The following is a 15,691-nucleotide window of genomic DNA, read 5'->3' as shown; positions in this document are numbered from 1 at the left end:
GGATTCATTTATAAATAATGTTACAAATCAGCAGCAAGTAAACCTTGATTTTTCTTAAAATATTCTTTCATTAACATAGAATAGAGTACAAGGAAAATAACCAAGAAAAGAAAACAACACACAGAGTAAAGTGTTTGTGCAAAGACAAAAGGGATTTTACAAAAGACTCCCTTAATTGTCTTGAAAAGAGACTTGAATCTACAATGATCCACCATCTTCAAACCCCCACCCTACACCCTGTGTTATCCTTGAAGAGAATGCAGTTGAGAAAGTTCAAAGAAACCTTGGACCATGCAATGGAACAAGCACAACCACTTCACATTATTTTACATTAGCAAGTAGCAACCATCATCATCATCATCAACTCAATAATCTTGTTTAACTTGCACTAATTAAGATTAGCTCATTAGACATTGGGATTGCTCCTGAATGATCCAAGAGCCTTAACTGCACCTGCCCTCAAGATGAATTGGTGGTAGAAGGCTGCAATGGCTGCCCCAATGAATGGTCCTACCCAAAAGATCCACTAAACAAGAGCACAAGGAATTACATGTCAGCCAACAAAATATGCAACCAATGTTTTACTTAAAAGAATATTCCCTCCGGCCACGAATAACTGTCTGTCTGTTCAAAGATTCGACAGTTGTCCGTGGCCAAAGGAAATAAAATACTTTGGCAAAAGAAAAGGTTACTAACATGGTCATCCCAGGGCTTGTCTTTGTTGAAGATAACAGCAGCTCCAAAACTCCTTGCAGGGTTAATGCCAGTTCCAGTGACTGGGATGGTGGCCAAGTGAACCATGAACACAGCAAATCCAATTGGAAGTGGAGCCAGAACCTGAATAGTACACAAATGCAACATAATAATTAATAAGAAACCTTTGATCACATTGAATTAAAGCCACAAAAAAAGAAGAAAGAACTGTGGATACATGAGAATCTAAGGTTAATTGAGGAGCCAAAAGCTGATAATGACAAATGTGGATGATGATGGCTGGAAATTCCCATTAGATTTTGCAATATTGAGAAAATGACATATTAAACATCATTGTCACAATTATAGAGGTGAGCACGGATCGATTTAGTTCAGGTTTATGGTAAAATTAGAACCGAACCGATCAAAATGTAATTGGTTCGATTTGGTTTGGATTTGCATTTTTTTGTACATGTACTCGAACCAAACCAAACCGATTAAGAACGGATTGGTTCGGTTTGGGTAATTGGGTACCCAATGACTTTGAAATTCATAAAAAAAAAAATCAAATTTTTATCTTAAAAATTCAACAAGTACAATAAACATGTAACATCAATAGAAATAATCCAAACATGTTAAACACCAAATACATTAAAAACTAAACTCATTAAAATCCAAACATATTAATAATGAATAATCATTGTCTAATGGAAAAACCATATATATTTTTTTATTTTTTTTATTTAATTAATATATGATCGGGTTCGCGAGTTGGTTCGGGTTCCCCACCTCCAAAACCGATACCCGAACCAATCACTAACAAAAGTCGTCGGTTTGGTTCGGGTTGGACCCAATTACCCGTTGATTTCAGAACCAATTTAATTGGTTCGATTCGGATTTGGACGGATAATCGGGTACCCGCTACCCATGCTCACCCCTACACAATTATTTATGATGGCTTTAATTTTAGTCCTTGAACACAGTCACACGCAATGGTTAAGAAAAGATATGTTATGCTTTCAAGTCCCTAAGATTTAAAAAAGCAAAGCCTTAGAAATGTTAACCAAAGTAGAATCCACTTTTCTCAAGAGAGGAATAAAATTAGATGAGATTCAATTGTTGAATGTGACAAGTCATGAAAAATCAACCACCACCACAAAATTTATAGATGTTTAGTGGGTCTGTTTTCCTCAATCATGCTACCATTTCACTTCACTAAAATCATAATGCATCCGGTAATTTTGGTGAAAGAAAGAAAGGAATGGATTCAATAGGAAATTACTTATATGCCATCTGAAAAAGGTTGCCAACTTTCTTGTATTGAAAACTATCAATTAATAAACTAGTAGAAAGCAAGGAAAGGCAAGCTTAATAACAAGGAATAAAAGGAAAAAAAAAAACCATTAACAGTTAATAGTGCCAAACCAACCTAATTTGTTTCTTTAGGATGAAGTCTCTAGAGAAAAAGTGGTGGAAAGAAATGATAGTTTCCAATCTCAAAAAGGAATCTAATTGGGTAAGAACTGATTTAATTATGAAGGATGGACCCTCTACTATTTCATATCATATGATGTATACAATATATTATAAATAAAACAAATAATGTTGATCAAATATAAATCTGCTAGCACTACTATTAGTATTTAATAATTATATATGTTGACTATGCCCAAAACTTTGCACAATAACGGAAATGGCATGATAACATGAGCTGTACATCATCATTTCATACAGAAAAATAATGAGTGACACTTTGGCAGCATGTACAAAATTATAGAAAAGGAATGGCTAAGTTTTCAAATAATTGTGGCTAACTGAACTGGGAAGATTAAATTGGTAGAAGATTAGCAACAAATAAGTGAGATTATCAGTATTTCATGGAAATAATACTTGATTTAGTCTCTAAAATTTAAGGTCAGAATTAAATTGACTCCTAAATTTCAATGATATTATCCTCAACTAGCTAAATCTACAGAAGCACAAGATATATTTGATATTTCCTTACCAATAACCAATTTGTAATAATTTATTGTAAACAAACTACAAGGGCTGAGTAAATCCATGCTTGACAAAAATATGGCAAAAACAGAACACAGAAGACTAATAATAAGTGAATGAATAAGTGAAATTCTTACCGGAACATGAGAATCTCTGGCGCTCCTCTTAGGGTCAGTGGCAGAGAAGACAGTGTAGACCAAAACAAAGGTTCCAATGATCTCAGCACCCAAACCAGTGCCAGTGCTGTAACCATCATTGAGTGAATTAGCACCACCACCATACCTGGTGTAGAGAGATTTCTGGAAGGCCTTGACCAAGCCAACTCCACAGATAGCACCTAAGCACTGAGCCACCATGTACAATATGGCTCTGATCAGAGACACCTTCCTTGCCAAGAACAACCCAAATGTCACAGCTGGGTTAATGTGACCCCCTGATAGAAAAAATCAAAACTTTTAGAGCAATAAAAACAGAACAGAACAGAACAGAACAGAACAGAACAACATCCTCTGTTTTGAGACTAAGAAAAGCCTTTACTAGGAAAAGATTCATAGCTAAATGGGTGTAAAATTAAAGATTAAAAAAAGAAACTTTGCCTCAAAAGAAAAAGGAAGAAAGAAGAACCTGAGATTCCAGCAGTGCAGTAAACAAGGATGAAGATCATGCCACCAAAGGCCCAAGCGATGCCAAGAATGCCAACGCCGCCGCAGACATCACCGTTGGCGGTGGTGTCAGTCTGGCTCTTGTAGCCAATGACAGTGAGAACAGTTATGTAGAGAAAGAGGAGGGTGGCTATGAACTCAGCAATCAAGGCTCTGTAGAAGGACCACTTAGTTAGCTCCTCAGCATCAATGAGTGGTGCTGGTGGAGGGTCTTGGTAGTCCTTTCCTGAGAAGGATCCACGCTCAGCAACCTCAACGTCCTTCACCATTACTTCAACTTGAACAAAGGGAGGATAGAAGAGAATAGAAGAAGAGAAAGGATGTTGTTGTTGTTGTTGTGGAAAAGGGTGAGAAGAGAGAAGAGAGGAGGGGGGTATATATGGTGGTGTAGGAGCGTGCTTACTACTTACTACAAATCGCAAAACACACAGATTAATAATACGTTCATGTATGATCAAGCATTGAAGCTACTCCGTTAATACGGTGGAAATTCAGGTGCAGTCGACATTACGTGAAGTTGATAGTTGAGAGTTGTTACATAAATATTTAGTCAAATCAGTTAAACCATCTAATGACTCTCACCTATCAACTTCACGTGGTGGAAACTCAGGTGCAGTCGACTTCATATGAAGTTGATAGTTGAGAGTTCGTTAGATAAAAATTTAGTCAAATCAGTAATCATCTAAGTATCTAACGACTCTCAGCTATCAACTTCAGGACTGCACCTAAATTTCCATACTTATAAGTATTTTAGGACAATTACATTCTTTTTTTTTTATAGAATATTCATACCATTAATATAAAATATAATTATTTTTATTGATATAATATTATATAATTAAATATATATATATATAATTATTTTTTATTAATATAATATTATATAATTAAATATATATAAAATTATTTTATATTGATATTATATATTTAAACTTTTTAATTTAAAAAGATTCTTTTTTTTTCGAAATATACTTACGTCACTCTTTATTAGAAATACATTGAACTATACATTTTTCTAAAAAAATAACATATATCATTATTTTTTAAAATCAGTCATATATATGTTTTATTATCTTAATTCAAAAATAATTAGATTTTTATTTTTTATTTTATCAATCTCAATATTTAAAAAGAAAATAAAAATAACATAACTCTAATGTTTCATTAGCGCTTCAGCGCTTGCATCACTTCTCAATCAAATCCATGAGTAATAATAACCATTTTAGTTTTCCTTTTTTCTCATTTTTATTTAATTTGTTTGTACTTTTATTTAAAAGAAAAAAAATTGTTTGTTTTGTCATTATTTACCCTGTTAGATTCTAGAATATTCTATATTGCATGGTTTTTGGCTTATATGAGTTATGTTATATCCCTTCCATTCACGGGATTATATTCACTTTTGCCAAGTTGTTCATTATTTTCAATCGAAAATGTTTGGTAACCAAAGAAAATCAGTCAAAAACAGTCGTAATTTGTTTTATTTAATATTTATTAATTATTATAATAATTAATTAATACTAAATAAGGCAAATTCTGATTTTTTTTTTGTCTACTTAGCATTATTCTGTTCAATTTTACACCTTTTAGATTTTTAATTCTTCGAGTTTATTTTTTTAATGCCATTTTTGGATATTGCTAAAAATTGCCGTAAAGTTTTATGCATGGATAGAACTTATTTTTCATGGAAATTATAAACCACAGTAATGCACTTAGCTATTACAGTAATGTTGTTTTTATTAGTTATCACATAAAGTTGAAGCCTCTAAAACGTTCACAGATTTATTTAAAATAAATAAAATCAAGCACAAAAATGATGGATATTTTCAGTAATAATAGTTCCAGTTCCGTGGAGCCATGGAGAATTGGAAATTACTCTTTTGCCCAGCATTATATTATTGAACACTTCATGAATCTATTGGATTTCTCTCAACACCTTTTATATTCTTCAATAATTTTCACTACTACTCTACTTGCTTCCCCATTAGTTGTCTTTAATTCTCATTTATTTTTGGCTAAGTAACAAAACAGGTGGATTTGTGACTCACAGGGAATACCTAGTTAAGCAATTAAAAATTGTATTCAAATCAAAGTTCATTGAGTATGATTCACGTAAATTATTACCAACAAAATACTAAAGGCTACAAGGTTATCTTATCTTATTATGGGGGCAAAAAAAAAATCCTTCCAAATAAGGCTTGGCAACAAATTATACGGAGTACAGAGCAAAATTACTATGTTGATATCTTAATTTACTTTTATAAAAAAAAATTATTTTCTGGTAAAAAAAAATGCTTCTTTTTTAACCTAATAATATTAAAGAACTCAAAATAAAACAAAATATAGCGGAAGTTCCGAATCTAAGGCTACTTGGCGTTCCAATTCCGTTCCCACAATGCATTTTTTGGACCGAAAAAGCGGAACTGCTTTCGCTTCTCAAAAGATCTTATGATCTTAGGAATACGAATTCCCATAAATTGTGACGTATCGTCATTGTCATAAGCATATATTTTTTTTAAATTATCCGAAACCCAAGATATGTTTTCAGATACAGCTATACAATTACAATTCGTCTTTGCTCAATGGATACAAAATAATCTTCTTCTGTCCGAAAAAATTTTTCATCAAAATAATGAGTCACCGTTGATATCTAACACATCTGAGAAAAATATTAAAAGAGAAAAATATTTCGGAGATAAACCTCTTTCCATGCAATAGTAAAAAATTCTTGACGATATCGCGCTAGGACAATCGGTTCCTCCCGAAATTTCTACTAAAAATTTAAAATAAACTTAATTAGATTCTGAAAATATTTTCCAAGGACAGTAGTGAGGTGACTAACTTTATCATATGCTCACTATCAAGAAAACAAAAACCTTATCATATGGTCAAACTGGCAGCATCTGTCGTTACCTCATTTTTTTTATATCGTTAATATCATCCTGTTCAATTTTCATGCGTCCAATTTGAAAACGTGTTTCACCTTTCATATAGCTAGCTAATTAAACCAACAAGAACTAAAATAGATAGCCAGAAAAAATGAATGAAATTTGTCATATATTTTTTGTTCTTGAATGCCCATAATATAGAAGAGTACCCTTGCTATGCAGTTTAAATTGCATACATACTATTCGGTCCCCAAATCTAATCTAATGAAAAAGAATGTATATCTTTCTGGTTCATTCATGATTCCTGATTCAATGTTCGAGGACCACTTTCGCTTCCATAACCAGCAGACAATTTGTCTTTGACCACCCCCCTTACACACGTGTCGACTTTTCAATGGAGAAGTGATTACGTGTTCCATTTAGACTGGGAATGCCAGCTCTAGTTATAGACACACAGTGCTGCACTGCTGCATTATTATGCTAAGTGTGTATTTTAAAATAGACTATATTACGTGTATACCAAAATGAGCTATTAATATAAAATATATATTAAAATATAAATATATATTGAAAATAAATTAAATCACATATATATTTATACATAAATGTATTAATAATTAATTTTAGTGGCTAATTTTAGTATATAAATAATATTTTTGTGTTAAAATTAGTTATCAAAATAAGCTACTAATATGAAATGAGATATATTATATAAAAGCATAGAATTCTATCATTAATATACAGATATACTATATAAAAATAGACGATACTAATTGATCTAAATTGATGCTAATGATTCTCTAATAACGTGTATATTAAAAGGTGAAAACTCAGGCGAAGTTGACTTCACGTGAAGTTGATATCTGAGAGCCGTTAGATGAAAATTTAGTCAAATCAGTCAAATCATCTAACGGCTTTCAGGTATCAACTTCACGTGAAGTCGACTGCATCTGAATTTCCACCATATTAAAATCAGCTATCAAAGTCAGTTATCAGTATAAAATACATGTGAGAATATAATACACATTGAAAATAAATTAAACCACACATGTATTTATATACAAATATATTAGTAATTGATTTTAGTAACTAATTTTAGTCTACAAATAATATTTTTGATATAAAATATATACTAAAATATAAATATATATTAAAAATAAATTAAATTAAACATATATTTATATACAAATAATTGATAATTAATTTTAATAACTTATTTTAATATATTATTATTATTATGTAGCAAAATAAAAAAAAATTAATGAATTATAGTTCAAATAACATAGTCTTCTCATACTTATTTAAGAGGTAATAGATCCAAATTTTCCTAATTTTAATAAAAAAAAATAAAATAGAAAGGAAAAGTACACTTTGAAAAAATATGAAACGACTAAAGATGAGTACCGTAATTACTGACAAAAACATAGAGGATAGTACTAGTGAAATAAAAAAGTGGGGTTAGGCAGTAAAAAACAAAAGAGTAACTGTGCAAGTATTGAAGAATGTGTTTTGAAGTGTTGGACACGTGGTTGACCCTGGAATACACAGAAGCAGGTGCTGCAAAAGTTGTGGCTCCAAACGACTCGACGGTTTCGCCGTTTCACATTTTGGGCTTGTGGGACCCTCCTCTTTGTAGCTCCTTTTTTCTTATTGGATTTGGAGCCCAACAGCTACGAAACCAAACTACTCGTTATCTTCCACCTCATCACTATTAAAATATTAAGATATTACTTAAATAGTTAAATAATTTTTTTAATATAAAAATAATACACAAAAATTATTAGATAATAATTTAATTAAATATATTAAATTATTTAATAATTTTTTTTATAAAAATAATTAAATGTGTGTCGTCACTTTTTAATTAAGATAATTATTAAAATAATTTTTATATAAAGTGATAACTAAAATTTATTAGGTGATTTAATATATTTAATTAAATTATTTTTTATAATATATATTATATTATAGATATTATTTTTACATAAAACTACTTTATATAAGTAATCACTTTTATTTAAAATATTAACCCTTTTAAATTAACGGTCAACTAATACTATAAGAAATGAATAAAAGTTATTTAATAATTTTTTTTATAAAAATAATTATATGTGAGTCGTCACTTTTTAATTAAGGTAATTATTAAAATAATTTTTATATAAAGTGATAGTTAAAATTTATTAGGTGAATTTACATATTTAATTAAATTATTTTTTATAATATATTTTATATTTTAGCTATTATTTTTACATAAAACTATTTTATATAAGTAATCACTTTTATTTAAAATAATATCCTTTTTAAATTAACGGTCAGCTAATACTATAAGAAATTAATAAAAGTTAATAGTTTAAATTATTTGAAAAAATCAATTCACCGTCTTTCTCCAAAGTATTATTGACAATAGGACACCAATAATGATTCATTTGATAAGAGTAGGAGAGATAGAACAGAGCCATCATTAGAATTGTAGGAGTGCCGACTAAGCAAACATATTTTGTTATTTAATTATTTTTTGGAGTGGACAATATAAAGTTTTAAAAAAGTGTTTTCTATGAAGGAAGTTTATAACTAAAAAAATAATTAGAGGCTGAGAATTGGTATGATGATACTAACCCTTTAACTAAAGAACAATATCTTGCATGGTCTAGCTAGTTTTGGTTGGCTGGGTGAGGAGTTTGGCATATATTTATTTAGAGCACTATTAGTCATTTGGATTAACAATGATTAGCTTGCCAACCATATTCTTATCATTGGCATTAAAAATGTTGTATTATACAGAACTAAAAGATAAAAAAATAAATAAAAATCATGCAAGAGAATATAGTTAAGGAAGAGGAAAATAATTTTATAATTAAAGAGTAAAGTATCATTTTTGTTCCAATATTTGGGGTAAGTCCTATTTGTGTCTCGTTTAAATCGTCCTATTTGTATCCTTAACGTTTATAAAAGTGATTTAATGCTATCTTACTATCAATTATACTAACAAATCAGATTATATTTTTCAATTATTCTCACTTGGATGTATTCATTCTCAATTAAGTCTCATTTGGATGTGTTCGATTTTAATATTATATCCACTATTTGTGTTTAGATTCAATTATGTCGCTAGAAAAGTGAATTATATAAATGTTGTAGGAATTAGTTTCAACATTTAATGAGCTATTTTTTGGAATAGATCATCGATTCTATCCCAGACATTTGTTTTCTAATTTCAAGAAGAGATTTTTAAAACTCAAACTAAAGCGCTCATGATGTGTAATTAATGACAGAATAACATTGAATCACTTTTACAAACGTTAGGGAGACAAATAGAACGATTTGAACGTTAAGGACACAAATAGAATTTACCCCAAACATTGGGGACAAAAACGATACTTTACTCTACAATTAAATTATGCTTTGTTATTATCCTTCAACCTAACAATTATATTGCTAGCATAGTTGCATGCCAAAGAATTATCAATTGAATGAATTAATATCTAATGTTGTAACTGTCTTTTGAATTAATTAGACATAATGTTCTTGCTTTAATTGTTATGAAAAAGTTAAAGAAATCTTAATGATAGATTTATAAAATTAAATATTAATAAAATAAGAAAGTAAATATTTAATCAATGTTAAATTTGGATTCTTTTTTTGTATGAATTCTATTATCTTAATTTTAAAATAAATTTTTTTAATTTTTTTTTACTTTATTCATTTTCCCAGTTTGGATAAATTTAACCTAAATAAAATAAGTGGTTGGTTACATATTTTGTCTGTCTTATTTATGTTATTTAAAAAGGATGTCTATTTTTGGTTGGGGCGGTGCTTAGCGCTGTGATCACATGTTGAATATCATTGCATTGTTTGTTGTTTTCCAACAAAAAAAAAACATTAAACTAAATTAAAGTGGTGCATGAATCATGATTAATTGATTTGGCTTCTTCATGTCCTTGTAGAAATTAGTCATGCAACCTCCACAAAAAGAAGGGAAATTAAACAAATGAAGTATTAAAAAATTTACTTGTGCTCAATATAACAGGCATATATGCATCTGAATAGTTAAATTGAATGGACTAATGGAGTCATCTATGTGAATTGGTCAAAATAATTATATTCTTATATATATAATCATATGCCTCCAAATTCATTTCAACCATGTAATACATAAAACTAAAAGTATGAGAGTGAAATCTTAGGAAAATCTATGAGTGGCTAAAGTGTGAAATGTAAAAAAGAAACTTCTTACTCCATATATTCGATTTCTATAATCTGAAAATTCATTTAATTAGATTATATATGTTGTTTATTCTTTTTAAAATTAAAGGTTTTATAATTGATTGTGTACTAAAAATATAAACTTTTTTTGTACATAATTATTTTTATAATGACCTACAAATATGGTCAAAAAAGAGTTAAGTTCCTCCTAAAGGTATTGGGCTAAAAGGATGGAACCCAAAATAACACTTTGAGGAGTTGAATTTCTCTTCACTGAGAACTATATTGGTAGAAGTGGATTGGTTGGATTTGGAGTGTAAAGGTGTCATCTAGTTAAAAGAAAACCAAACTAGATGCCCCTTCACTAATATCACATGTCAGGAGCTTTAGTTTAACGTATGAGAATCAACTTTCTACCCTTTTCAGTTGACAAGACTTGAGATGATCCCAAATACCTAAAGATATTTTGGAAAGAGCAGTAAACTAAATGTCAGACTAAAACCATTGGCCAAGGGTGTCCTCTTCATCATGGTTTTACGCTATAAAAAGGACCTCAAGCCATCTCTGCAAATCATCTTTTACTTCACTTTTCATCCTTCATCCTTCACTCTCACTCTTCACTTCACAGACCCTGAAACCCTTTTCATCCTTTACTTTCACCTTCACCTTCATCCTCTTCTGAGAGCTTCTCTTCTCTGTAAACCATTCCTGTCCACTTTAAATAAAGCTCATTCATCCTCTTGTGACATTAGTGGAGGTCTCAACACTTGTTCTCCACATCTCTTCTTCACTATTAGTTCTTGTATTGTTTATTTGCCATTAACAGAAGTGTCTTCCTCACAAGTTTACTTACCCCTAATCTCTCACCTTAACTATTATTTTTTCACTTAATCTATTTTTCACGAAACCCACCCGAATCAATAATTTATTGTTAAGCGAATTTACTCTTTAGTGGATAAATTTATTGTTTTTTTATAACAATTTCGCTACGTTACCAACAATATTTCTGCCAATTTCTACCAACTCTTATTTATAACTGTGTTTAATGGAAGTGTCTTTGTAGACGTGTCTAATAAAAATATTTTTTTTTATAGTTGTGTTTAATAAAAATGTCTTTATAAATATATTTTTTAAATGTATCTTTTTATATATGTATTTAAAATATAATAAGTAATTATTGTTAGTAATAAGTTAGCAGATAATATATGCTGAACCCTAAATCCTAAACGCTATACTTTTTCTTTTTATAAAGTTTGCCGCTTTTAAACAAACTTTCTCTCCAATCTAGAAGTTTGCCCATGTGTTAGGCGAATTTATTATTACATAAAAAAAAAAAAAGTGGATCTCAAAAAATTAAACAAAAAATTATTATGAAAAATAATATATTTTTTATTTTATTTAAAAAAATCCTCCAAAATTTTATCTAAAAATTCCATATTAGAGTATTACACAAAAAATTTAACTTACAAAATTAAGTCCAAAAACACAACAAATCATGAACTAAACCAAAACACCACTTTTACATGTTTCATCACACCTAGCAACCCCATCCACTATATGATGTCCATTGCACCCATTTGCTTGTCTCAGTTAATGCCATTTGCTTCCATTGTTATTATACATTAGTCCTTATAAAAGAACTCAATTTCTATTGTTACGAAATGCAAATTTGCAATACCAGAAAGAATAATTGTACCAGTTCTAGATGCTTCAAATTGATGGAAAGAAAAGAGACGATAGGAGTAAACCAAACCTTGATATAGACACATATATTTCACCATACATACTGATAACTTCCTCTACATAGTTATAATCTCATTAGCACAAATGTAACTTCACCATAAATAAATGTATGTTACTTTAATAGAATTGAAACAGAAGGATTAAGCAGAGCAAATTTGAGAAAATCCACATCATTTTCCAATGTAGCAATGTGTTGGGGTCTCATTGAGATCCATGCTTCCATTCCATCCTTTGTGTCCATGAAAACCACTGTGTTTGGAATTGTTTCACTATTGCCACCTTTCTGAGCCAACCACAAAGGTTTTCCCAACCCAAAATCCAACTCTTTGAATCCCATATCACACCAACTTGTGAACAAAAACGACACCGGATCTTTGTTCACCACCTCTTCAAGCATCAACTTGCCACACTCATCACTCCACCAAAACCCTTCATCCTTTTGAACTCTCACCAGCAATTCCTTTGTCACTTTCCCAATTCCACCCTTTGACACCTTTACCAATTCACTTATCTCAGTGTCCTTCTTCACATTCTCACATAGCATCACTGCTGGCCACAGCAAGTTCCCAATGGAGTTTTGTGTGAACGGTTCTCCCATTCTTCTCCTCATGTCCACAACATGCAGCACTACCACTGGCCTATTCTTGTCTTGTTCTTCTTTCGTGCATGACATAATCATGTGTTTGCATATGAATGATGACACTGCTTGGTACCTTGTAGGGTTTGTGTTCATCATTCTTCCATTATTTCCTAATGCAGCCTTGGATATGAGCTCATTCATGGCTTTGAAATCAAACAAGAATCTTCTTGTGGTGCAGAGTGTTTCAATTTCTATGTTCCTGCCGAGGTTGAGCACCCCCGAACGCATCAGTCCAGAGGTGTTCACCCTCGGCGGGAACAGAGAAGGCGCGGAAGAGAAATCAGGAAACGATATCTCTTCCGTTGACCCTCTAGAAATGGCAAACCAAGTCTTCAAGAAAGTGATGCAAGAAGAAGCATCCAAGAGTGTGTGAAGATTGCACATTGCAACAGCTATTCCGCCACACTTAAAAGTGTTGGCTTGGATCACTAACTGTGGCAACACTTCATGGTTAGGGTGAGTCTTGTTTGGCTCACAAGGAAGCAATTCGTTAAGCAATTCTAGTTTTGGTGGGTTGAGGAACTCTTCAATGGTGATGTTCACTATTGTGGATTCTATGTAGATTGCACCTTCATCATTGCAATTAATTGAAAATGGATCATCACTACTCTTTCTACCTGCAAATAGGGGTGTAAGTTACCGAACTAAACCGAAATTTACCGCAAAATCGAACCAAAATTTACAACAACCGAATAAAAACAAAAAAAAAATCAATTTTTTTGGTTTTTTTCCGAAGTAAACCGATCGGTTCGGTTCGGTTTTCGGTTGGCTCAGCAGAAATCGAACCGAACCGAACCGAACCGCAGAAGTGGTTTAGTAATATATTGAAATGGAAATTTTAGACTTAACAAATGTGTTTGTTTTATGTTTAGTTGTTGGAATGAGTTGAAATTGTGTTGAATTTGAATGTAATGTAATATTATTTCAGTTTATTAATTGTTTTGAACATCATTTTACTAAGATTAATTTTCTATTAGTTAAAATTTAAAAATAAAAAAAACCGACCGAACCAAATCGCTTTTGGTTCGGTTTGGTTCGGTTCGGTTGTTGCGCAAACAACAAACCAATTAGTTGGTATTATGTAAAAACCGAATAAATCGGTTCGGTTGGTTTTTGGTCTAAAATCGAACCAAACCGAACCGATAACACCCCTACCTGCAAGAGGGTAGAAAATTGTTAGTGCCTCGGATAGTGATTTCTTCAATTGTGTTAAAATGTCTGAAGATCCTTTGTGGTAAAATAGGATTAGTGGAAAATAGGTGTTAAGTTGATACACATCGAATAAACATAGTTTGTGCTTTTTGTGTTCTTCAAGAGTGGGTAATGATGGTTTAATGCTTTCTCTACATGTTATCTTAATTTCCATTATAAACTTTTATTTAAGTATATATTATAATTTATAGGGATTTAAGTATATTCGCTTAAATAGAGGAAGGCTATGGTTATAAGCTATGAACCAATAGTTTTGAACTTCTAACTTATATTATACATATATAATAACTTATTATAGAGAAGAGTAACCACTTGGTTTAATTAGGATTTCAGGTCTAGTCATATACTAATTAAGCAATGAGAAGGTTACATTAAGATTCACTATTATTATGATAACGTTTATAATATTTATTTTCAAGTTAAAACTGAATTACAGTGTAATTTAAGGTAAATACTCATATGCATTTCCTTTATGTAAAGTTAATATATAATTGAAAAATATTAAATTGTATTTATTTACAAGCACACAGAATACTAAGATACAAAATATAAAGATATAAAATGTGTTTGATAGATGAGATATTGTATCTACACTAAGACACAGAATATAAAGACATAAAATGTATTTGATAGATGAGATATTGTATCTACAGACATTAAATCAATGTATTTGGTATTTATATATCTTAAAAGAAAAATAAAAAAATAACACTAACAAGTAATAAAAGATAATTTATTTTTTATTTTTCTTTCATTATGCTTATTAATTTTTTATAATTATATTTTTTTTTAAATTTTTTGAATGAAAAAAATAGAATAAATTGAATTTTTGTAATTTGTTTTAGTTTATTATAAAAAAAATATAAAAATATTAATTTTTGCATCTCTATCTTCTATATTTTATTTTTAGTGTCTTATTTTATGCTATTCTTAGAATAAAATGCAGTATTAGACAACAATTTATTAATCAAACATATTAAATCATCTAACTATTCTCAATTAGCAACTTTATATAACGACAATTATACTGTGAGTTTTTACCACAATTTAACTTAAAATTTTTCGTAAATAAGTAAAAAGACGCTTTTTATTTTATGAATTCTATAAACAAATTAAGGACGGAACATTTGAAATTCTTCCCATCTGATAATACCACTTCAAAACTCTTATCTTCCAAGTTAAATATACCAATATTATGATAATATAGACGGTCTATATCTTCTAAGTTATCAGTTGGATTTGATTTCTTTTAGGGTTTAAAAAATTGCTAACCAACATTTCAACAGAAGAATTACACATCCAATCATTAGTGTGTAATTTCTCCTTAAATTGCTAATCATATATTCTTGACCATGTTTTGTATTTTTTTTAGTTCATAGATATTAAATTTGTAAGTTTCAAAACCATGATTCTAAAAATCAAATTGAATCGATTGATCGGATAAAAAATAATTAACTTAAACAATTCAGTTTACACCATAAAAGTGTTAAAAAAAATTGCTATTGAATTACTAAATTGGTCAATAAAACTGAATCGAAATCTGTCATTTAATAATTTATTTTAAAAAATTGAGAATCGGCTATTTTTAATATTTTTTATTAGTATTTAGCTAGTATAAATATTAAATTATCTTTAATAAATAAAATTATTAATAT

General features: G+C 29.9%; 2 protein-coding genes across 2 annotated transcripts; both read right to left on the bottom strand.

Moving 5' to 3' along the window:
* Positions 1-48: 48 nt before the first annotated feature.
* On the bottom strand, positions 49-4,062 carry LOC112752020 (aquaporin PIP2-1). The gene is made up of 4 exons (XM_025801387.3): positions 3,316-4,062; positions 2,829-3,124; positions 697-837; positions 49-526 (listed from the first exon to the last, which is right to left on the bottom strand). The coding sequence occupies exons 1-4, from the start codon at positions 3,620-3,622 to the stop codon at positions 407-409; spliced, it is 864 nt and encodes a 287-aa protein (XP_025657172.1). The 5' UTR covers positions 3,623-4,062; the 3' UTR covers positions 49-406.
* An 8,118-nt stretch (positions 4,063-12,180) lies between these two features.
* LOC112749459 (epi-neemfruitin B 7-O-acetyltransferse L7AT) lies at positions 12,181-14,190 on the bottom strand. Its single transcript, XM_025797709.3, has 2 exons — positions 13,980-14,190; positions 12,181-13,441 (listed from the first exon to the last, which is right to left on the bottom strand). Exons 1-2 carry the CDS (start codon positions 14,188-14,190, stop codon positions 12,297-12,299), a joined length of 1,356 nt encoding a protein of 451 aa, XP_025653494.1. The 3' UTR covers positions 12,181-12,296.
* Between the last annotated feature and the right edge of the window lie 1,501 nt (positions 14,191-15,691).

The sequence above is a fragment of the Arachis hypogaea genome, chromosome 19 (assembly GCF_003086295.3).
Source record: "Arachis hypogaea cultivar Tifrunner chromosome 19, arahy.Tifrunner.gnm2.J5K5, whole genome shotgun sequence".
NCBI lineage: Eukaryota > Viridiplantae > Streptophyta > Magnoliopsida > Fabales > Fabaceae > Arachis > Arachis hypogaea.
This window is presented reverse-complemented; position numbering and strand designations above follow the sequence as displayed.